At 39.9% G+C, this 24,842-nt stretch overlaps 2 protein-coding genes across 2 annotated transcripts; one reads left to right on the top strand and one right to left on the bottom strand.

Moving 5' to 3' along the window:
• Window positions 1-1,299: 1,299 nt before the first annotated feature.
• On the top strand, window positions 1,300-7,789 carry LOC119919296 (rho-related GTP-binding protein RhoA-D-like; the record flags this gene model as incomplete). The annotated part of the gene is given in 4 exon segments (XM_038739705.1): window positions 1,300-1,455; window positions 3,332-3,452; window positions 5,743-5,873; window positions 5,957-7,789. Coding segments are annotated over 4 exon segments (582 nt in total). The 3' UTR covers window positions 6,131-7,789.
• Window positions 7,790-8,137: 348 nt separating this feature from the next.
• Window positions 8,138-22,210, bottom strand: LOC119919295 (putative helicase mov-10-B.2). The gene is made up of 23 exons (XM_038739704.1): window positions 21,921-22,210; window positions 21,725-21,827; window positions 18,928-19,109; window positions 18,240-18,333; window positions 17,987-18,128; window positions 17,623-17,875; window positions 17,405-17,518; window positions 16,566-16,746; window positions 15,723-15,865; window positions 15,426-15,602; window positions 15,152-15,264; window positions 14,860-15,056; window positions 14,478-14,575; window positions 14,211-14,308; window positions 14,023-14,121; window positions 13,765-13,867; window positions 13,528-13,645; window positions 10,309-10,500; window positions 10,120-10,191; window positions 9,901-10,026; window positions 9,733-9,821; window positions 8,963-9,075; window positions 8,138-8,854 (listed from the first exon to the last, which is right to left on the bottom strand). Exons 1-23 carry the CDS (start codon window positions 22,052-22,054, stop codon window positions 8,793-8,795), a joined length of 3,003 nt encoding a protein of 1,000 aa, XP_038595632.1. The 5' UTR covers window positions 22,055-22,210; the 3' UTR covers window positions 8,138-8,792.
• Window positions 22,211-24,842: the final 2,632 nt, after the last annotated feature.

The following is a 24,842-nucleotide window of genomic DNA, read 5'->3' as shown; positions in this document are numbered from 1 at the left end:
AAATATGTCTCCTGCAGGGCTTTTAGCAGTTTTTAGTGTATCTGTTGTTCTGTAGTGATAAAAGAAGTACTTTTACAGGTGCTTACATTTTTATTTTTATTTATTTATTTATTTTTTTGCCATCTCGGGTCACGTCTTTTGTTGTCTTCTACATGAAAAGTAGGTTTACTAACGGCTCATTAAACCTGTAGTAACTGACTTTTTGGCCACTTGGCAGGAGAAACAAGCTATGAACACGACACTGAAAAGCCCAACACATCACTTTTTTAAGTTAATATGGTCGAGCTTGTTAGCAATCATTCATTTGGAATCATGTTTATGGCCAGCTGACGACTGTAAGTCCAACATTCACTCCCGTTTAGCTCTGCTAAATGCTCCACTGTGCTCACCAGCTAGTCGCTAACAGTGTCTATCTGATGTTTGGTTCTGAGCAGGGAGTGTACAGTTGGGTTTTTAGGGCTTTTCACTGAAAATAGCTGGCTGTTGCGAACTAAAACAACGATGTGAGAGTGGCGAAAGTGAACCAGAACTGTAAAGTTGTGGAGTGGAAAAGCCAAAATAAAGAGCTAGAAGATGCTCTGTAGAGCTGCGAAGAACTGTTTGATATACGGTCGGGGTGTGTGTGTGTGAGATGGCAGAGGTGTAGATCTTTGTTTTGGTCCAGGTAGACTTGGATCAGTGAAAGCTGATTCTGCTGGCAGGCAGCCAGTTCATTGTCTCATCACCTACTGCCTTCTCTCCATTATTGTCAGCTTGTGGGAGATGGCTATTGATCCGTGTGTGTTTGTGTGTGCGCCTGTAATCTTTCTTGGGCAATTCACTCGCACATACGCACCTTTTCGGCAATATAAGCAGAGAGAATTGGTGCACAATACCAAAGCGTCAACAAAAAAACAGTACGAGCTTTAGATCACGTGGCCACAGGGATGTAGCAGTGACACTTTAATGTGATTGTGTAAGAGGCCGTGTTCAGCAGTGTGTAGAGCACTGAGGCTGCAGCATCTCTAAAACTGTGCCTGTCCTCCTGGTCACTTCCCTCCCACTGCTTTTCCAGCTCAGCCCTCAGCCCGACTCTGTTTTTCACCTCACACACAGGACCAGGAAAGGGAAGCGGGTGCGGCCCTAAAACAGACCTCATCTTTTTTCCTCCCCCCACTCTTTCACTCTTACTGTTTTTGCTTTCATTGTTTCACCGCCCTTTCCTGTTTGAAGAATCTTGCTTCTCAGTTTACTGATTGCTCATTCTTATGCATCTCCATCCTTAATATGTTGACTAACTCAAGGGTATTCTGTCTGTAGATGGCTGCTATCAGGAAGAAGTTGGTGATAGTTGGGGATGGTGCGTGTGGGAAGACCTGTCTGCTCATCGTCTTCAGTAAGGACCAGTTCCCAGAGGTCTATGTCCCAACTGTGTTTGAGAACTACATCGCTGATATTGAAGTTGATGGCAAACAGGTACTGCATATTTTGTTTTATGGTTTTGGTTAGATGATTGAGTAATTAGCAGTGGTGGAAAGTAATAGTACAGTATAATTTTGAGTATACTACTCTATACTCCACTGCATTTATCTAACAGCTATAGTTAATATTTACGTAACTGAATACGATTTTATATTAAATCACATTAATCGCTTATAAAATAAAACCCATTGTTAAGATTAAACCAATTGTTTCCATGGCTCGTGACTCCTTCCAAAAAGTCTGGTTGAGGCTCTTTTGTCATGTTTGAGATGTCTGAGTTGATAAACATTCCATCAAGGAGACATTTCCCCTCTAAACTTCTCAAAAATATTCAGCCATCTTGCGCCCCATTGACTACAACAATAAAATGCTGCTTAGACATAGTTTCATCAGTATGAAACATCTAATAATGTATTTGTCACAGAGGACATTTAAAGTACTTTTGATACTGTATGTAAATTATGCAGTTAATACTTCTTAGTACAATTCAATACAATTTCGAAGGCAGGCCCTTTACTTGTAATGGAATATTTTTGCATTATTCTATTGGCTCTTATACTCAAGTAAAATATGTGTGTATATCTTGATATATCTACCACCACTGATAATTACAAACATTCCTCAGATCAGGCAGCTTTATGCAACACCCTAAAACTGCTGCTGTAGTGTTAAAAAAGCGACCCCTTTGGCCCTGATGGTTGAAAACCACGTGCTCTCAAGGCTGACGGGAATGAGTGCATATTATAAGCAAATCCTTGGCGCTCTCCATTGTTATAACGCCAAAAACAGGAAATGGATCAGTGCGACCTTCCTGGTCAGTGTTGGGACCCCCAGTCCTGTCCCCATACATCATGACTAATGTCCTGTTTCCTGTGGCGTATAATACAAAGTTGACTAAACCTCAAGCCGCTCAACTGTGGTATACATTTGTTTTGGGGGGTTTTTAAACTGTATTTGGTGTTGTGAAATATTGCTTAACAAGTCAGTGTCACTGTTGAACTTCCAGCTACTTATCATGCTCTGATTTATATTTAGCTGTGGTTATGACCTAAGTTCCTGCCGGCAGAATGGTGGTAAAATAAACCACAGATGAGGTTCCTGAGAGACACCTAGTGGTAAAAGAATTTAAAAGCTATGGATATGGTGTGGTGTTGCTCATGTTCCCAGAGTGAAGATGTGGTACACCTCACTGTCTCATACTATGGAAAATACCCAGTCTGTGCTTGGCTATAAGTCAGAAGGCAGTGTGGCTGGCCAGCCTTGCCAAGGCAAGTAGTTTGTCAGCCAACAAGCGAGACTTGGCAGGACACGAGTGCAGGGAGAAGTCAGAAAAGTTCAGATATACTGTTACAATACTGGAGCTGCTCTCTGGGGGACAATTACGACTCAGCTGTAACAGTTGGAGAAAGTTTTCCAGCTGTGATTGGTGAGGTTACTGTAGAATTAAATCTGCAGGAGAAGCAGGGTCAGGATTGTAGTTAAAGCTAAGAGACCGCGGTCATGTTGCACACTTTTTTACAGTAAAAAGATACATGAAAGGGGTTAGGGTATCCTGTATGGTGCTAGGGGGTTGGGGTGCTACAGCCATTTTTTTTTTAGCTAAAACAAATGATTTTTTGAGCATTTGTTTTATCTAGAGCAGATCAGGCACTCTGGGACTGCTAACAGTTTGATTAACAGCCTAAAAAAAGCCTGTGATAGCGGAGGAATGAATTGTTACAATCCTCTTTGGTCCTTCCTCTTTCCAGTCATTCTGCCTCTATGCAGTTACCCATATTTGTCTCTGTTCACTCCACCCCCCCAATCTTCATCCTGCTGTCAATGAGCAGTTAAAAATGACATCACTTATTTTGATCTTGTTCTTTCTCAGGTGGAGTTAGCGTTGTGGGATACAGCAGGTCAGGAAGACTATGACCGACTGAGGCCTCTCTCCTACCCCGACACTGATGTTATTCTCATGTGCTTCTCCATAGACAGCCCCGACAGTTTAGGTAAGGCTGGATACAAATTGCTTCCTCACTTAGCAAAACTGTAAGTTAGGGTTGTTCCGATAGGGAAGGGATGATCAGTGATTGGGTTTTCATGTGCCAATATTAAGGCGATTTTAACTAACTCACTATCAGAACTAAGATGACATAAAAACAGTCTCTATAATCTGCACCACACTGCAGTGTTTCCCATTCATCCATAATAGCAACGTTGACGGCCACTATGCTATTTAATGAGTAAAATCATAATTCATTGTGGAGCTGCGCTCAGCGCATAGATTCACACAGCACCTCCGCTTGCTCACTCGCGTCCCCCCTCTCTGTCACAAACACATTTAAACAGAGCTGTATGTTTATAGAAAAACTAATGCATTGAAGTTAACTCAGAGAAGCGTGCACAGCACTACTATTACATAATTATGTGGGAAACACTGCACTGTGCATTTGCAGATGTTTCTGATGGTTTCTCTTAAAGCTAAGCCTATTTCTTCCATGCTGGCATTTTAAAGACAAAGCCCCCTGGCGATCAGATCGCCAATTGTGATGTCAAGTAGCCGTGATCAGACTATATGAAAATACAGACGATCGCCCAACCCTACTGTAAGTAACATTTTAGAAAATTGTGTCCCAGTAAAGTCATGTTTCTGGAACCACAGCAGGGTTTTAGTGACCCCGGACTCATTAGACTTCACAGAGAAAGTAAAATATTAATAAAAATAGATTCCGGAGGTACGTTTTTGTAAATGCTCTGTTAAATGTCCACATTTTCCATCACAAGGGGGAGGAGGGATCATAAGTCAGTGTTGGGAAATCTGTCTGGGATTAAATGTGCTGATGAAATACAATTCCACAGTAAAGGATGAAATGCTTAAGGGGCAGAATAAAAATAAGAAATTACATGAAAACAAAAACATTGAAATAAGCAGGTGCCCTTAGATAAAGTCAGGATATAAAAGTGCATTTTTAGAAGAGACTTCAAAGAAGACACTGACTGACAGCAAAAGCTCTGTCCCCTTTAGTTTTAAACCTGCCTGGAGATCTCAAACATACGGAAAGGTTCATAAGGAATTAAAAGGTCCAAAATATAATCCGGAGCCAGGTCATGGAGAGTTGCAAAAGTAATCCATAAGATTTTAAAATAAATCCTGAAACAAACAGGAAGCCAGTGTACAGAGGCTGAAACAGATGTGATGTGCTCGCACCTCTTGGTTCTGGTTAAAGCTGAGCAGCTGAGTTCTGTGCAGTCTGTAGTCGTTTCAAGGTTTTTTGATTAAGACAAAGGAAGAGGCTGTTCAAGGCGCGGGGAAATAAAAGCATGCACAACGGTTTCTTGGTTCTCTAAAATGTAAAATAGATGTTATTTTTGTTATATTTCTGAGGCGATGAAAAACATGGCTGGACAAGCTTGGTACTAATCCTCTCTCTAGGGGTTTCTCCTCTGGTCATTTATGTATGTGGTCATTAGAGTTCCCAGTCTGCTGCCTGTGTGCAAACAATTAATGATCCACACCATGAAAATGTAATGCTTATTCAGAAGGGGTTTCTTCATGATTTAAATATATTAGTTAGCTGTTAGTCTGCTTTCCTCTTCTGGTTTAGTAACTCAGGTCAGTAAGTTAAGTAGTACGACACATGCTGTTTCTCAGCTACAGAAGTTTGAATAAATATTTGGGAAACTAAAATTTAAACAGAGTGAAAAGTACATTTTTAAATCAATTAGGAGTTGATTGAGCAACCTAATAGTCAGAGTATCCAGGATTGACGTACTGTAGGTTGACGCTGATCAATGCATCCTTAGTAGAGACTCTTCTGGGTTTTAATTCTATTGTTTCCACATTAAAAGTGGTCAAGAAGAACAAACAAATGTCCAAACTGTAACCTAGCTGCTGATGTTGTGCAGAGCTCGAGATTATGACGTTATTCTCTGGAAGCATACACAGAATATATTTCAGGCTATGCTCGGAGTGTTCTTGGCCATCAAACTGATGGGGAAAATGTCCTGTTTGGTAAGACTTCTGCCCTGGGGCTTTCTCCCACAGTGTGTTCATTTGGGCAAAGCCACAGATGGTATGCTCGCTGTCACTGCATGGCATCTCCTTCTAGATGGCACAGATTTTGGCTAGCACCCAACCATGTATCAGGGAGGAGTTGGTGACCTCTCAATGTTTATGTCTGTACACTCCCAAGGGAAACGACAAGGCCTCTCCCAGCTGTCCTTGTAGGGAGAAAAGTCTGGAGTTTACTGTGCAGTCACTTGAGTTGTTTTTTTGTTTTGTTTTTTTCGTTCCTGTAGAGAACATTCCCGAGAAATGGACGCCTGAAGTGAAACACTTTTGTCCCAACGTCCCGATCATTCTCGTGGGTAACAAGAAGGACCTTAGAAATGATGAACACACACGCAGGGAGCTGGCCAAGATGAAACAGGTGTGTGTGTTTCTGTTATATCCTGTTGAATGTTTAAACCCGAAGCATCATTTTAACCCACCATCTGTACATTAAACCTCCAGGAGCCAGTTAAGTCTGAAGAGGGCAGAGACATGGCCAACCGCATCAGTGCCTTTGGCTACCTGGAGTGCTCCGCCAAGACCAAGGACGGCGTGCGGGAGGTGTTTGAGATGGCTACCAGAGCAGCGCTGCAGGTCCGCAAGCGCAAGAAGAGGGGCGGCTGCCAGCTACTGTGAAGACACACAGTTTGCTGGCCAACACGCAGAGCAAACCTAGAGAAACCTTAAATCAATGGCTTCCGTGGACTATACTTACTACTTCACAGATGCAGATATGCCACAAGAGAATATGAAAGACTGACACACCTGTTTAAAAGCAAAACAAATCAGCTTTTTTTTTTTTACCATTTCCTCTGCTACTCACACTGTCAGTTTGTTTGTTTTTTTTCCCTCCACCAGAATACCAGCCTGTTGGTGTGAAGGACCTGCCCCTTCCTCCTTTATGAATGTATGTTTGTATTTATATGTGCATATACTTTACAAATATATCATGCGTCTGCCTCTGTGTTTGATTGTTTACAGAGAAGGGTCTTGCTCGCGGCTACAAGTTAGACAATTTTTAGATATGCCTTAATTCGTATGGAACCACTGCTTCTTTTGAAGTACCACTCAAGTCTCCTTTTTATACATCAGCTCCAGTCACCATCCACCTATTTGTCATACCACTATTCATTTTAAACCCTTAAAGTCCCATTTCACCAAGTGCTGAGCAGAGCTGTTTTCCCCAGATTTATCTTCTGACATAAAGGACTAAATTTAGAGCCTGTTCACACGGCATTAATCTACAGAAACCGAAGCAGCAGCGACTAATTGTGGGGAGAGGTTTTGGACTGCATCTTGCTCTGTGTCTCTCCTATGGCGATAGCTTAAACTGGCACTGGAGACAGTGGACTATTGTCATGGACACAACACTGTCACGCTCACTCTGGCTCTGACAGAGTTGCCTCTATCAAGACGTCACCAATGCCCTTACCCAAAAAAGCCTCTTGTCTGAACGCTGTACTGTTGATTCAGATCCAGAATACAGTCATTATGCATCACTTTGCACACTGTAATATACAGGTTTGATAATGGATGCACACTATATACAGCCGTATTGATATTCAGACAGATTACAGGCCCTGTGTGTGTGTGTGTGTGTGTGTGTGTGTGTATAAACATTTTAATAAAATTTATAACTGACAACTTTATTGAAAGCTCAGACATTATTTCAAGTGCGTCATCTCTTCAGTTTGGCTCACCATCAGTAGCTTTCTTGATTTATTTGAATTCGGGGCTTTGTTGGTGCATAATAGGCCTGACACAGGAGACATTCCTTAAAATGTGATTAGGGGGAAAAAAAAAACAATCTGAGTGCGTAGCCAGAGTCCAGTCAAAATGTTTATCAAGTAGCCCTTAAAGGTCACTGACAAACAGGTTGTGTATGTGAGAGAACTACTGTGGCGTGTGAACAAGGAATTGAGATGAAAAGCCAGAGAGCGACTTTGTCAGTGGTCCCAACCACAACTTCTAAACGTCATTTTCTCTATACGTGTATTCTCATCACTGACAGAATCATCAACCCACCTCATCGTCTTATAGGCTGCAACATGGTGATCTTTGTTATCCAGGACATTCCGATCCATAGAGATCAGAATGTTGCGGGCTTGGGCTAATTCCTGGACAGTGCCTCTCTGTCCGTAATCAGAATCAGGTTTATTGCCAGGTACATGTCAAAAAAAACATAGTTCAATAGAAAATGTTGATTGTGATGATGCTTTGCAAACAGGAGTGGGATGTGCTGAATGTCTGGATGAGACAGAAATGTTAATAAAGTATTTTTGAAATACTACATAATACTTGCTTACTGGTTTTGCTTGCATTTTCTTTCCAAACTTTTTTTTTGAAAACTAAGTGTTGCAAGTGGCTTTAAAATATATTTTTCAAAAGGACAACTTAATTATTACATGTGATTACTGCCATTTTACCAGGGTGTCTGGACTTTTCACCTTATGTTTCAGGCTTTAGATTACATTGATATCCATATGGTGTTAAAAACTTGAGTATTTTTGCCAGCAAAACCAATGATCCAAACTATTTCCAGCTCTGGTATGGATGACAGGATAGAGGTTTGGACATTTGCTGGACTTAGTTTCACATTTAAAAATAACTTACGTTTTGCTGTATTCAGAAAATACCAAACAGTTCAAAATAGACCATACAAATCTTTAATTTGGTTCATATCAATAAAGTGTAATGTATAAATGTGATTTAAAAATTGATTGGACATTTCACACATGGACAGATCCTGCAGTTGGTTCAATGAATCAACAAATCATAAAACAAAGCCATTTTAAAAGAGCAGTGATGATTGAGCAAAGTCGAACTGACAGTAACATAACTGACAGTTAAATAACAAACCTGGGACTCACATTTTTGGTTTGTAAAACTCACTACAATATAAATACATTTTAAGTAATCTAAGTCATTTTAGATGGGTAAAATGAGCATTTGCAGCAGATTCAAGTGAAACTGAAAGCAGTGTCAGCGCAGTCCACTGAGGTAGCTGAAGACAATCTTCTCAACATGAATCAGCCCCATGTCCTCTGTGCTCTTTGGTTAAGTTCATTTAGCTCACATTGAGGACATTACAGAGATATTTTGGAATGTTGTTTTTGTCTTGTGAATAGGTGTCGTTCACATATGATGTGAAAAGGTGCTATTAAGGCCACATCGGAGAATTTGAGTACAAATGCAGAAACCTTTCTATAAATCTGTTAAAGAAATATAACAAACTATGAAATGAATTTAATGAACCGCTACAAGTGCTCAGGTTGGATGTCTGGGCTGTCCTTCTCCCTCACAAGTCGTTCCTCCACTCGGGGTCCAGGTGCTGTTGAACGACACTCTCTGCGGTTTCAACTGGCAAGAAAAGATTCGCATGAAGAACAAAAAGTGGACAATTTTAACATCAATTCAAAATGTTCGTTTTGTGTCAGGGGTGTACAAATGAAAATAAAGATTTGTCACCTTGAGCCTCAATGTCGATGTAGAGGGCAGCGAGTCTCATCACCACGTCCTCGTCTTCTTCTGCTTGGACAAAACCAGTGTAGCCTCCTTCATCTTGACAGTACTGGATGAACCTGCAGACGAGTAGGGAGGGAGAGAATAACAACAACGTTAGCAGGGACTGATCGCTGAAATTTTAAATGAAATTTAAATGTTTATGTACGCTGACCAGGAGTAGCCAGTAGGGATAGGCAGATCAATACTTATTCACAAGCTACTCATTTGGAATAGATTATATGTTTGTGCCAAAAAAAGCCCTTACATATTTAGATGGCCTGTGTCACACGACGGTGGAAACCTATGTGACATGTAAGTTCTGAAAAAATATCTATGGTCTGTTTAAAGAAGATGAAGAAAAAGAAAATGCAAATGTGTAGATGTTTTATGTAGTTTGTATTTTAATTTATTTTATTTAATAGTTATTTTATAATTATTGATTTATTTCATTATTATCTAATCATAGTGTTTTGGTAAATAGTGGACTATTTTTTTACACTTATCACAAGCACTTCTATTTAATTGTATCATATTTAGTTAAGTAATACATTTACAAATATGTGTCATGTGATTTGCCTTTAAGTGATCTGTAAAAAATAAAAATCATACACCAATTTAACAAATGATCAGTATCTGTTATCAGTATCATTAATATTGTGACAAAAAGTTCAGGTATCATATCGAATTAAAAAAGTTTGGTATCGCTCATCCCCAGCAGCCATGTTGACATGTACCGAGCCCAGGTAGGATCTTTGTTCAGCACTCTGGGGTTTCCCACCACAATCAGCAGGGCTTGTGCTCGAGTCACAGCCACGTTGAACCTCTGGACAAGAAAGGAGAGTGTCAGGATTATGTTTTGTGCGTGCATACACAGTGTACATGCATGTGTTTGTGATGTGTACCTTCTCATTCTTGACAAAGCCGAGATTGAACTGTTTGTCCACCTCTGCGTAGTTGGGGCTGCTTCGAACTGTAGACACCATGATCACTCTTCTCTCCTGACCTTGGAACTCCTCCACTGAACCGACCTGACACACACACACACACACACACATATGTATATGCTTAAGAAACTGCCTCTGCTGTGTTTCACATCACTTCAGTGTGAAACATTTAGTTACCTTGAGGGCGTTCATGTCCTTAAATTTGAAGTCTTTCCCAACCTTTTCCAGGGCCTTACGGATTTTCTGCACCTGTGTGACACCCAGAACAACAAACAGCATAAATTATAATGAATTACTTGGACCAAAGTAATCTGCAACAGCAATAAACTATGTTGTATTCTGTGTTGAATCAGATTTAATTCAGACCTGTTTCCTGTAGGGGGCGATAATGCCTATGTCTCTGGGTGAGATGGTGGCCAGGCCCTTCTTGCCATGTGTCTGCAGCAGTTTCTTCACATACTCCATCAGCACCTCCACCTCTGCTACGTTGAAGAACGAAGGACTGCTGGCCTCGCGTTCGTCAACACCAGTCACGCCATGGAAGATTAACGGGAAGTCCTGAGAGATATGTGACATATATTGTATAATATAAATATACAGATGCACTAAGTCAGGTATAGCGCTGTTCTTCTTCTTTGATAATCTGAGGTTTGTGTGATGAAGCGTGATGTGATTATTTCCTGTGTTTTGTAGAACAGACTTTCCATTCACAATGATAAATGGAAATCAATCAGAATTTCCTGTATTTAAGTATTTCATAGTCGGAAAATGCTAATTTGGTTTTTTTTTAAATATTTATCTTAAATTTATCAGTGTTTTAAATATATTATCCTTCAATGAGAATCCTGTTTTAAAAAGGAAAGACTGCACCTGAAAGTGAGTTTCATCAGTATTAGTTCGAACAGTTTTGATTTTTGATTAGTCTGTCAATTGTTTTGTCTATGTCAAAAAAATAAAATATAAAATAAAATATAATAATTAAACAGTAATATGGCATCGAAGTTTAAAAATATGTTTTCATAGTTTATTTTGCTTTAAAAAGGACATTTCATGAGAAAGCTAGCGCAGTGAAAATCATCCAAGATCAAATGTGGACACTTATGTGCATCAGTCTCCACAATGGACTGTGAAGGGGCTTTAAAGTCAAGATGCTTTGCTCCAAATAGCCAAAAAGACATCGGTGCATGACAATGTTGGTTGGCATTAGCAACTTTCTGGTGACTAGTTATTTATTATACTAACGCTTATGATATCCTATTAAAATGATCACCTGTTTGAATGTAAAAAGGGATATGACTTCATATACAGTCCAGTGTTACCCATTTTCCCAGTCCAGTCCGGCCTGCCAGAGTCTAATCTTTTCCGCCACAGTTTCCTAATGAAGCGAAAACATTCTCAAACTTCTCATCATAACATAAACTGTCTCTAACGTTTTTTGCATGATTGATTTGGCAAAGTATCTGTCAAACAAACTTAAATTGAAAGTGCCATATAGCTTTGTTCCCTTATCAAATCGCAAATTAAGTAGTATATGTATAAATAAGATATTAAATCAGTATAAATAAGTTATTTTAGGAGGTTAAAAAGTAACTAAGTAACTAAGTGAGTAAATTTTAAATGAGATAATTTTTACTTTTACTTGACTAGATTTTTAGTAACTTTACTTGTACTTAAGTAAGAGTTCATCAAATTAATCTTACTTTTACTTAAGTAGAATATTTTTATCTCTGATTTAGTGTCACCAATGATGGACAGAGCTGTACTGTAAATAACTTCTCAGAACCCAGGTTGTCATCTCCAAAATCCTTTTTAGTTCCAACAGTCAGAAACCCAAAGATATTCAATTTACAATGACATAAAACTCTCTTTGGAGATGCTGGAACCAGCAATTGTTTGGCAATTTTGCTTTAAAAATTACTGAAATCTATTAGATCAACTAATAGATTAATTAACTTTAACAGTTTCAGCTCTAGAATGAGAATAAAATGGCTACATTATATATTATTGAATAAGGAAGATCTTGTTCTTGAGTCCTAAGGCGTATTGGGTCACTTTTCATGCTTTCAATTTCTACATGATGTGTTTTTAACATGCACTGTAGTGGAGAGCAGGGGCAAAAGTACCATTTTTTAGAAAAACCTGATTTTAAAAGATAATGTTTCAGACAGAGATATATTTTTGCTGTGGTCACAGGTACAAACACAGTTGTGGTCTATCAATATCATGTGGTATTTTGTACAAATACGACTTCCGTATTATTTCACTTTAAACATAAGTGGCACATTGTTACTTTTGACCCCGTCAGCTGGGACAAAAGTAACACAACAATACAAGGTAGATTTTTTGTGTTACCATTGTATTTAGTAAATAAACATGACTGTGACCTTGTTAATGTGTAACTGCAAACATCTTTTGTCCTTTATCTTTAAAAAAAAAATTTAATTACATTTTCATTTTAAATATTCAGTTTCAAAAGTAACCTGACAGCCCAAACTTGAATTGTTTAGAATATTTCATATTATATTACGGATTTATTATAAATATATAATAACAGACCTAAAACAGGGGGGAATGGTAAGATGGACATTGTTTATGAACCTGACATGATTAAAATAATTAAAATAAAATAAGACTTTACTGATCCTGCACTGGGAATATTTGAATGTTGCAGCACTTTCAGAAACAGTGAAAAAATTAAACATAATTTAGAAAGATAGGAAAAAAATGAAAATAAACATTAAAATTAAGATAAAAATTAAAAAGCTACAGAATAGGCCTATACAAATTTCACATTTTGAAATGTATTTAAAATTGTTTTAGTAAGAACAGTACAAGTGATCTGCACCTACTACACTGACCTCCTTAGGAGACAGGCCAAAAATAAATATCAGCCGCTCTCTTAATATAAGCATGCAGCTTCCTTTCCTAGTCCAAGGAGAAGACTTAATAATGTGATCTGTGGTCTAGTCTTCTCCCCAATTATCTCTGCCCTCTGCATTATCTGAACAAAGCGCAGGGCATATGGCATGAGATTATCAGCTGACCTGAGACTAATGTTTCTAATAGAGATGTCCAGAAACGCCTTCTCATAAAGATCTGGCTGAATCAGACCTCTGTCTTTCTGACCCACGCTATTGGCATATTCTGTTGGTATAATATGACATAAACATGTTTTAATAAATGCTGCAACATACACACACGTCCCGACAGGAACTCCTGACTCCTGACACAATTTATTTTTATACTGAAAAACTCTGACAGGCCAAATTTCAGGGTGTGTTAAAGCACTAAATAACCTGCAGATTAATCCTTACTGTGACACATGAAATGAGAGACACAACTTGTAATTCGAAAAACAGTCCCGCTTCAGAAATTTACCTGCCTTGCTCAAAAACAGTTTTCTGAAGACAGCCGCGGGATACGATGACAAAATCATGCGATATTTGGCAGCTCCATCAAGGGTTGCATGCTGAAGGTGCTGTCAGCTTGGACTGCAAATGCAGTCAGGGCTCTGAGAAAATCGCCGTGTTACTTTCGCCCCGGTTTACCCCTACAGTATGCGTGTGCTAAAAGAAGAATCATTACCTTCTTTGGGAGGTGTTCCCATCTACAGTAGGAGTTGCGTAAAATTTCATCCGCGCTAACCAACAGCTCTTCGTCATAGAAGAGCTCGTTGGGAATCTTCAGAATGGCAGGATGGGACCTGAGAAGGGACGAACAGAAATGAAAATAGATGTAAATATGAATGAAATGAATAAAATATATGGAATCAGACATATTTTTTTATCAAGGAGTGACCTATAACCATCTCTACTACCACACCTGTAGTTGTGCAGCAGTTTGGTGACATAGTGATTGTTGAACACGCCCTCGTGTTTCTGGTACAGAGAGAAATCTTTCATCATGCGCTCCAAGAGGGACACTCCTGCAGACAGCAGAGCCTTTTCACTCAAGACACTCATGAAACACACACGCACGAGTAGAGCAAGACTATGTTTTCAAGTTAAAGTCTGTGTGTGTTGCAGAACTACATATCCTTGTGCCTTATCCTTATCCATGTGCGAGTGTGTCTTTACTTACCCATGCCGTAATTCAGCGCAAAAGGGGATCTGAGAATAGGTCCGAGCTGCTTGGGGTCTCCAGCCAGAACAACCTGACCAGACTCTGCCTGGAGCAGCCCTTTGTTCAGCAGATAACAAAAGTCAGCCAACACATACAACAAATCCAATACAATTACAGAAAACACACAGCTGTTTGCTTTCTTTTACCTGCCAACGGGACTAAACATTCTGTCTCCACCGCGTGTCCTGCCTCGTCCACAAACACGTGCGTGAAATGACCCGCAGGGATGTTTCCTGTGACGAGCCTGCAGAGATCAGAGAGAAAATACATGGTAGCAATGAAGATGTCCACTGTAGAGTTGACTGTTGGTATTTTGGATGGCAGAGAATATAAACAGGATGTGAATGATGTGTTAAGTGACAATGAAATGCAACTTTTTTTAATGGTGTCATGCTGGTGACAAACTGAACTACCTTCCCGCGGTTAAAAGGGTGGTGACAATGATCGTATACTCCATCAGCTTCTCTTTAGCGGGAAAAACGTAACACTCGCCTACCAGGTTGGAGCATGCCTGTGAATGTACCAAAGAGTCCGTGTACACAAACCTCAGTTAAGAGGCTAGAAAAACACAACAGTATCAAACACACAACTCAAGGAAGTGCAGCAGTGCAGCAGCAAGTAAGCAAGTGAATGGTCCTGATTTACTGTCATCTACAAACATTGCCATGCATCATAAAGTCCACTAGGGGGTAGATAATCTAACTGTGACCGACTGAAAGAGTGTGTGAATGAATGCCAGTTACTAAAGCTTCACATTTAAAACAAACACCATGCATCAAAAGCACCGGCGCTGACCTTTAGTCGTTCGGGGACACAATTTGGGTCCCGGCTGCTGGCGTACATGCGGAACACTTTATGCTCATCCACGTGGTCCAGAATCTTCCTGCAGAGCAGATCAGCAGCGCTGTTGGATGGAGCGCAGGCCAGGATGTGGCAGGAGGCCTGGGTCTTTTCGATCTGTTTGATGGCCTCCACCAGAGTCACAGTTTTGCCTGAAAAGACAAAAGAACCATCAGAATAATGTCAAGTGCGTTGAATTTCCGGCTTTGTGAGCAAAGACGAAGTAATATGATGGTACGTGCTGTACCTGTTCCAGGTGGGCCAAACACCAGGTATGGGGCCGGTTTGGATGAGCCAGCCACAATGTGTTGAACAGCCCGATACTGCTCTGGGTTTTTCTCCAGCTTATAGTCAAACAGCCTATCAGCAGGAAGATAAAGGAACAAAGGTATGACATCAGAGCTGAGTAACAGGTAGAGAGCGTCACAAGTTAAAGTTGATTAGTGTGATCATAATTGTATACCTTATATACACATTATACAAAGACATGCGAATAGAGTCTGTATACTAGCGTGCCTAACCTGAGGTTGGGGAGCTCAGTTTGCTGAGAGGGGAAGGCAGGTGCTGCAGGGAACAACACCTCTCCGAGTCTGTAGGTAGCTGCCAGCTCTGCTGCTCTGTGCTGAACACGCAGAGTCAGGCGGTTGACAGTGAACTCAACATTAAACTTCATGCCATCTACAAAGCGATCCAGCAATCTGCAAACAAATCCACAGACTGTGTCAATCTCGGATACGAGCAAACGTCTTAAATATGAGTCTAAGAAATCAATATCCATATTTCTTAACTGTTGCATGAATGTAATGTCTTAATCTTACGCTGAACCAAAGCCGAGTTTGACGCTGTCCATCTGCACACTGTGGACATAGCCGCGGTACTTCACCCCTGTTTCTCCTGCAGGATAGGCCAGCAGCACATCCCCTCGTAGCACAGACGGGCGGTTCTCAGACACACCGGGTACCTGGCAGGTGAGTATGTTGCAGTGTTTGTCTTTTTGTTTTCCTACAAACTATTGTGTTTATGCAGAGACCTGAGTCAGTAACACATATCAGGATGTCTTTTTGAGGCTCCGTTGTGCATTCGCTTATTTTCCAAATACATGCTCCTCTTGATAGGTTGTTGGGATATTCTTATTGATCCATAATCAAAACACAGAAGTCACAGAGAGTCTCTGATTGGTTATGAATTAAAAACAGGATTGTGTGCCATCACGCTTTTACCCGCATGATGGCACACAGAGACTCCGGCCAACCTCTACCTCACTCTTTCATTAACAAGCCCAGTTACACACACAGATATTCTTCCTATGATGAAAATGAATGCAGGTCAGAAAGAAAATGTTTCAGATCACATGCTCTTTGGTGCGGTTGTCACTGTACACAACACACCTGTCTCCATCTCTCCCCTGTGATTAGAAGCCCTCAACAGCAACTTCCCAGATTTCTTACCAACGTTCGCCGTTCTCCCACAGTGTGACTAATCAACACTTATGCTTGCTTTATATGTCTAATACAACTGCTCTTTGCACTGTGGTGTATTGTGGTACATGTAGTTATGATATGAGCATGTCTATTTTCTTTTCCTACTGTCTAGGATCTGCAGATGCTATTTGGGTATGTAGCTCGTGAAAAGTGAGAAAGGGAATGAATGAACATATGAACCTCCAGAATGAGAAGTTTCTTGTTGACCGTGTCTCTTTTCATGACGGCCTCTTTTCTTTCACTGTTGGGGATGTTGTATCTCTTGATGTCCACCTCCATCTGTTGCTCCTCCAGATACAGCAGCAGCTGAAACTTCTCGGTGTAGTTCTCCCAGCTCAGGGGACTTTCCAGCAAGGCCGTTCTAAAGAGACCAAAGGAAAAGAAACACATTGTATTACAGTGTATATATATTGGCGTCACATGGAACAGAAGCTGGGATGTTTAATATTTTTAATCGCTGCCTGCATTATGTTCAGAGGCAACTTCTTTTTTTTTGTGAGTTATGTGCTACATTTCTCTACCACTCCAAGGCTGCAGGTAGGTGGTTGGGGTGGATATAGTGTAAAAAGCGCAGGACACCAGAGGCCAGGTTTTGCATCCTGAGTCTTGTCTATTGTTGAGTTTAAGCAACAAAAGCACTTTGATTAAAGTTAGGGAAAAGATCTTGTTTTTGGTAAAATGTTAAAAATCTAGTTGAGTCTGGTCATTCTAGTCACTGCTGACTTTTTCTGTATTAAACCAAGACCACGATCTTTGCCTAACCTTAACCAAGTGCTGCCAGTGTCTAAACAGAAGCAGTAGTCACAACGAGTGGATACTAGTTTCGCAAGATCAGATACTTTGGTAGAAAGCAAATTATATACGCTGATTGAACAACAGTATCAACATTACCATTTCCCTCAAAATGTATTTGCTGCTGCAGTTTAGTTGTATATAAATTATTTTTTTACTGGCTACACTGTGACATATAAAACAAACATCACATGGAAAACCCATCAGTGAGGTTAGGCTGACTTTACCTTGTATCACAGAAGAAAGTTAACTGCTTCAGTGACTTGATGAGCTGGTTCATATATGCTGGTATTCGATACGTTTTTAGCTCGACCACGTTTTTTAGCTGCAGCACTGACAGGCTGGAAAGAGGAGATGAAAAGGAAAAGATTGGATACATCACTAGGAGACACAAAGCATTTACATTTGCTGTATATTTAACAGTGTGTTGAGTGAATGTTGATACCCTTCAGGCGGCTGTCCATCCACAATCTTGTAATCAACTTCAGGGGTCCAGGCAGGGAGGGAACGAGGTTTGTATGGGGCTATAGGTGCCAGCTCCAGTCCTAAGGCAGTTATACACTGAGCCTCAATGAAGCGTACAATGTGGAACGCAGCTGAGGAGGGCTGCAGGTCTGGTTTGAATTCAAAGGCCAGTGTAGCTGGATAGAAACCAACCAGACTGCAGCAGAAGTGAACCTGGATGTTATAGCTGTCACCTGAGAATAAATAAGAGGTAATCATGCTTTATTGTATAGTGGTATATTAGGCCCATAAATTTTCTGCCAGGTAAGCAAACTATGAAAATATGATGATGATATTTGCATTACCTGGTTGTAGACACATAGGGCTTGTCTTGGTCACTTTGCGCTCATCCCTCAGAGTGAAGTACCTGAGCCAGTGCAGTGGGGTGTAGTGGGTAAAATACACAGGCTTTGCTCCAGTGTTTTCTACTTTCAGATTCACCACGCACTGTTTCACAAAGAAAAACATAGCTTCACATTTGTACCACAACCAGCAAATGTGTTTATGTGACTCAGCAGATGGTCGTCAGAGAACACTGCAGTTTCTAAACATTAATACCTCACACTCATCCACACGTAAGCAAAGTTTCCCGTTCTCAAACTGATGGTCGGAGTTGATGCAGACACCATGTTTGTCAGAGATGAAATGAGCCCTGTGGGTGCACAAAAAGCTTATCACTCCATCTCAGAGCCAAATTAAAATGTACAAGCATGTATATTGTTTTGTAGCTGCATGGAGAAATAATACGGGCTGAAGAGAAGGAGGGCTGCAGTAAATGCAAGGCCAGTGACAGAAGATTAAGCGTCTGATGCGAAGCTGTATAATTCACTACTTTGTGGACTGCTGTCAGTGCGCTAGACATCCTGGCTTCTGCAGTTTATGCTTACAACCCTACCCACGCTACTTCCTGTCCCGTCTGTTTTTGCCACACCATATGAGTAAATCAAGCCAGTTGTGTGCCAGGACTCCAAAGAGGATCCTTTTGTTGATTGTGACTTTTTAAATCACTTTTGTTTAGTGTTTATTAAGCAAAAAGCACTCCAGTTTTCTCAGTTGCCTACAAAAGTGATTAAACCTTGAGAGGACTGCATTTTTGAAAGAAATAGTTGAAAAACCTTGTATGTGTACAAAATAAATAAAACAACGTACAGACAAATTGCTCTCTTGCAGTGACAAGCAGAAGAAAAACAAACACAATCACAGAAACGGCTTTTGGGAGGATGATATGAAAAGAGGACTATGTTACCTGTCTGTCTTCAGTTTGTTCATCAGAAGACTGGCCAGTTTTCTCCGGGCTCGAACTCCCGTCTCTGCTTCATCTCCAGAGGTGAAGGTCTGTACTGTCCCGGGACTGGCCGCTCCATTCTGGACAGGCTCGCGCTGATGGTGTCTGGGTGAATGCCACTGGTCCAGAAAAAGAGCGGTGACCTGTGCAGAGGGTCGCTTCATGTCAACTTTGTCTCGAGATTGAAAATTCCACTATCAAGTAGCTGAGTGTCCTCTATGTTGATCATGTAATTGGCAGTAGCGGATATAATGGTAACCTCAACTGTTTTACAGGTACCTAATCCGCATATAAATATAATATATAAATGCATATAGATATAAATGCAAGCAGGGATGGGCATTACTTGTGATATATGTATTTAAATACGTATTTAAAACACAAAATAGGATTTTGTAGGGTTGATTAAAATTGCTTCATATTTTGTATCAAAATACTCCCATGTTTTGTATTTTGTAGTTTAAAAACACCGTAAAATACTTTGTGAGCAGTCTACGTGATGACAAATTAAAAACACTGCCTCTGATTGGTGCCTATCAGACTTGTTGAGATCAGAACAGAAAATTAATCCAGGCCCTAAGAAGAAAGTCATGGAGAGAAACCATTGTAAAAATAATTTTCCCACTTAACGTAATGTTCTAGCTAACTATTTCAGTTGCAGCCCTCACAGTTAACATTAGTTTGCTACTTTCAGCCTATTTTACGTTTTCGTTGGTTGTGCACTTAAAAAATAATGTAGTAAGCATTTCAGAGTTGTTGTACATTACTTTATAATGCCACAACATGGTATGTAACTTGCTGAATGCACATTACTGTGCCTTATTCGGCAAGAATCCGGCAAGATGAGACAAAGTGGACTCTGTGTTTTACATCGATGATGCTCAAACAGTCAAGATGGACTCTCAAGTGTTTCCCAAGTGTAAGACTGTTTATTGTGAATATGAAACTTTCATATTATCATCTAGTTGCTGCTGTTTACGTTCACCCCAGATGCAAATTCAAAAAATGCCCTGTGGAATGTTTGGGGTGTATACGTGTTTTAATATAGGCCTACACTTAATTACATGTTATGTGCGTAGCATGAAGGAACTACAAATTTTGTTTCGTTATGAAGCCTTGTGCTGTATAATGACTAATAAACAACCTTGTACCAGGTATTGTCATTAACAACAATCTGCTGCAGCGCCATTAAACAGCTTGTTGTCAACCCATCTACCACTCGAGTTTGCTGTAGCTCACATGATGCAAAGTATCGCTTCATTACCAAACACCAAGCAACTAAAATAGGATACAATTATGAGTCATTAGCCAACTGTTAGCAAAACATTAAACTCTTGGTTACTTTAAAACTAACCTTCATCTGGGTGATCACAGGGATAATGTTTGATCTGTTAACTGGTTCCCTGTCAGATTTATTGCATGACTCATTAGGTAGAAAAAAGCTGTTGCTCTCAAACACTGTTCACTTAATCAGCTGAGTCAGTGTGCTGATGACTGGATAGATTAAACAGACTGATAGTTAGAAGTTTTGCTAAGTGATTTCATGGTACCTTGGAAAAGTATTTTCTGTATTTTGAAATACCAAAAACACAGTAGTTTATTTTGATGCATGATTTGATAAACTTAAAATTTGGGTATTTGGTTTATTATTTTAAAATATATTTAGATTTATCTTTGCCCCTCCCTGACCGCAAGCTTTGTCTTACTACATTAAAGTTTTGTTTCTGAGGAAGTAACACCACCCTGTCTTACACACACAGTGATTTTGCAAGTCAAAACCATTGCTTGTGAATTCACACATTGCTGTACTGGGTTTAAAACATTAAAGCCAGGGTAGGCAAAGCTGGAGACAGCTAGATTTTAAAGGTATCCAACCAAAATAAAATCCCACTCCCTCCCCTCCAATACCACTTCCCCAAAACCCCAATTTTCTTGCACAGTGAAGGTGGGTAGGCCAACTAATCCAATGAAACTATTGGACTTGCTTATTACAGTCCTGCAACAGACACAGAGTGTGTGATTTATTGATCGCTGTTGGGATGGAGAGATAATTTCTTCAAATATGACAAAATATGCTTTAATTTTTCTCCATAACAATAAATAATTATTAAATAAATAACGGATCCACCATGTTTAGAACCAAGATTTTTTATAAAGATCATTTTTGTAGCAGTGACCTGGGTTGTAAGGTCATATGCACTGTTGCACATTACCACCAGTCAAGCAGGCTCCTTTTTTTATAATATTCAGATATTTATTATAAGACTTTAACCCATAATTTAGAGCAAATAAACTCCAAGATTAAATTTGTAAATGGCAGTTCTAAATAAAGAGACAGGCAGGCTATTTCCAGCCTAGAGTAGCTTAATTATTTATGTCATCTGATTCACAACAAATAATTTTACATATAGTGAAGTGAAGTCCATTGAAATATTATACTGTATTTGACAAAGTTATGTCAAAACCAGAGCCAGAAAAGACAAAGATGAGTTTTGTATTGCCACCCAATTACTTCACAGCTAGAAAAATGCTACTGCTGGAGTAAAGTGACTTTAAAAGGAGAAAACACATAATTATTATAATTTTAAAAGAAATTGTGAATCAATAGCATGTACCATAACACTGATTTCGATAAAACAGATGATGAAAGCCAAAGATTGCACATATAATTTAAGATTTCAAAAGCTAGCCGATAATCTATCATCATCATTTAATAATGAAGGCTTAGCTGACTAAAATATAATGTGGAAGTGTATACCGTGGAGTTGAAGCGTATATTGTCTCTTCGTCTTGTTATTTTGTTGCACACTTTAAGGGCATAGAGGACTGAACCGAAGTTTGGATCTTTGGTAACTGCATTCCTAAAATAAACACAAAAACATCGGAAACATAACTTGTCACACGCACACACACACAGATCTCATATCTCCATAACCATAACAGTCATGGCCTACCTGCTCCTGAACTCAGCATTGTAAATGTCCCTAAGTTCAATTCTGTCTGTGATGGATGCTCGATCAGTCTCCTTCAAGAACTCAAAGAAGTCCAGTCCAATCTGGCAGCGTAGAGATAATTTCATATTAACCATGATCAAAGATTGGCGTAATCGAAGTTCTCCAAACAAGAAAACGTCCGGGCTGCTCGCTTGAATACGGGATATTTCAACAACAGGCAACCGAATATTTGCATCTCAGAGGATCCCGAGGACTGCTGTTTAATTTTTATGCCCGGAGAGTCCACATGGGCGGCGTCACTGTATCTCGTGATACGGAACTGCAATAGGAGCTCGGGCATTTAAAGCAGGTACACCCCACACAGCCTGCCTGTTAGCAGAAACGAAACTTAACGATTTGGAACCGTGGAGCCCGTAGAAGCAAAACGAAAGTGTAAACAAACGAGATAAAAATCGAGCTATTAATAGCGATAGGCCTAATTCATTTAGATGAGTCAGTCAGCGAACAGATCGGCAACAACAACTTCAATATATTAGCCTGTAGGCCAACAGGGTTGCCCCAGTAAAGCTGTTTGACCCGCTGACTATTATCTTTTGATAATTATTATATAATAATACAAATATTCTGGGCTTAGTAGTTGAACCAAGATGTGTTGTTTAGGCTATATTTTATCCCAAGTAAGGTTTGCATATTAGCCTCCAGCTAATTAAGGGGGGTTTGAAGACTCTACTGTTGTTTCAGAAAGACACAGCCTACTAACAGACCGAAGCAAAAAAACAAATACAGCAATAAATAACTGGCATTACATCACACGCTTGAGTTTGCGGCAACGCCGCTCTACGCACGAACAATGACCTCAGATCAGACCGAAAGCATTGTGCAGGTTCGAAAACGCGAGGCGCACAGCAGTGCCTTTTTTGGTTGAATTGGGAAAAGAGCAGTGCGGGTTTGTTATGTTGGTCGGCCGATCGCCTCAGACTTGAATTTTTTTCAACTTTGTGCGCTAAGAGCGCTCCTTCGAAAACGCGAGGCAGCCAGGGCGCTTAAACAGCGCGTTCTTTCTGATCGCATTCCGTTCGCGTTTTAACCAACAGATGTGTACAGATTACAGCTGTAAATTCATAGCTTTTTAAAAAATTTTCTGTTGTCTGTTCGTACATTTCTACAGCACTTCTCTTTCCGCACGGTCCCATACTGATCACCCAGGGAGGGTTAAATGAATATGAAGAATTTTAAATGAGAGTAACATCCCTGGAACCTCATTCCTGGAGTTAAAATGTGAAAATGTGAAGCTGAACACAAACAGCACAGGATATTCCTATTATGAAAATGTAGTCTATATAAGGGAATTCATCACCACTGTTTAACTTTGGTTATGATTCAACCTTTCAAATTTAAATAAGCCTAGTTTAGTATGCATAGAAACAGCACCTTTTTAACATATTTTTTTACTCATTCAAAACATGTGCATAAGATTGCATGCACGTTAAATAAGCTATATGTTAACTAAACATTTTGTCAAAAGTAAATTCACTGGCTAGTAAAGAATGAGTGTGGCCTATCAAAAGAGCAAGTCGTTTGGAAATGTTCCCAGTGCTTTCACAATAATGTAAGCAGTAATGGGACCTTGTCTAAAATCATATAGCTTCAATTTCTGAATGCTAACAGACTCTGTAATAACTTGGGGCAGATTGTGTGAGAAGTGACACAAGTTCAGAAGAGTTTGGTATCAGTGCTACCTCTGGGGAGGTAAAAGCTCCACCCAGATGAAAGCATCTTGAAGTCATTCCTTAAAGAGTGCATTCACTTAGGAGTGTCTTACTGGACTTCACCCTTTACACAGGGTTCAGGAAGTCAAGATATTATCTGGTGCTGACGAGATAGTATCTGGTGTGCACCGGACTAACATCAATGACTTTGTGTGAGTTTGAGTTTCACACTTTTCCCCAAGTTGTTTTTTGTTATTTAGTCTGAGATTGTCAAGCCAACAGATCATAAAGGATGTTAGAAACAACTTTTAAAGTGTAAAACTCTTTAAATAAATACTTGCTGACATCTATCCCTAGCTAGAAAATAAAAATCAGCTAGAACAGGAGAATAAAAATGACTGTGTAATTACAGTGCAGTGAATATATCAAGATATGAATACATAATCTTAAACATAATTTAATAAAAAGGCAGTGGCATACAGAAACATCTTAAGTTTGTTCTTATACTGTATGTGGTGGATAAAAACTGAATGCTGCTTCTCCCTGTTTAGTTTTGACTCTGGGGACAAAAAGATCTTTCCCAGACAATCTCAGAGGTCTGCACTCTTGATATATTCTTAAGGTGATGGTCAGCTGATTTTTCAAGATTTCTGGCGTGTTGTGTTATGTCTTGTGGTTGTTTTGATTCGTCTTGTCTCTTGACCTTAGCAGGAGGCAACAGGTGGGTGATGCAGGAAGCAAAGTAGATTGTAGCCAGAATATGTGTGATTAGTTCACAGACGATATCCTTGGGAAAGCTGTATTTTTGGTGTCCTAATTGCTCATGTTATGTATTTAAAAGCAAAATCCCCCACAATCAGAGGCCCTGTCATTAGCTTTCCCTGTAGCCTTTTGCTTTCAGAATTGCTCTCAGTCCTTACCCTGCTGTGTGAGGATGAGAGGTTATCCAGGTCATCTGACAGACAATCAGGGTCCAGCAGCAGTGGTGTAAATCTTTTTTCAAATTGTACACATGGTTTTCGGGGGCGGGTTCTAGTTTCCCCTTGCACAGCCCTCAGGGGCTGATGCAGCGCTCTACCTGGATGGTGGTGCAGGCCAGCCAGTAATGTTGCAAATCTCAGGGCAATGGGCTCTGGCTATCACTCGCCCTCACATTTCCCAGGGAAATTATTTATTAATAGGCTTTGTACCAAGACAGTTCTAATACTTGCAG

The sequence above is a fragment of the Micropterus salmoides genome, unplaced genomic scaffold (genome assembly GCF_014851395.1).
Source record: "Micropterus salmoides isolate LMB-PRFRI ecotype aquatic unplaced genomic scaffold, ASM1485139v1 Ms_hic_scaffold_2652, whole genome shotgun sequence".
Lineage (NCBI taxonomy): Eukaryota > Metazoa > Chordata > Actinopteri > Centrarchiformes > Centrarchidae > Micropterus > Micropterus salmoides.
The sequence above is the reverse complement of the archived record's forward strand: the minus strand, read 5'-3'. Positions and strand labels throughout refer to the sequence as shown.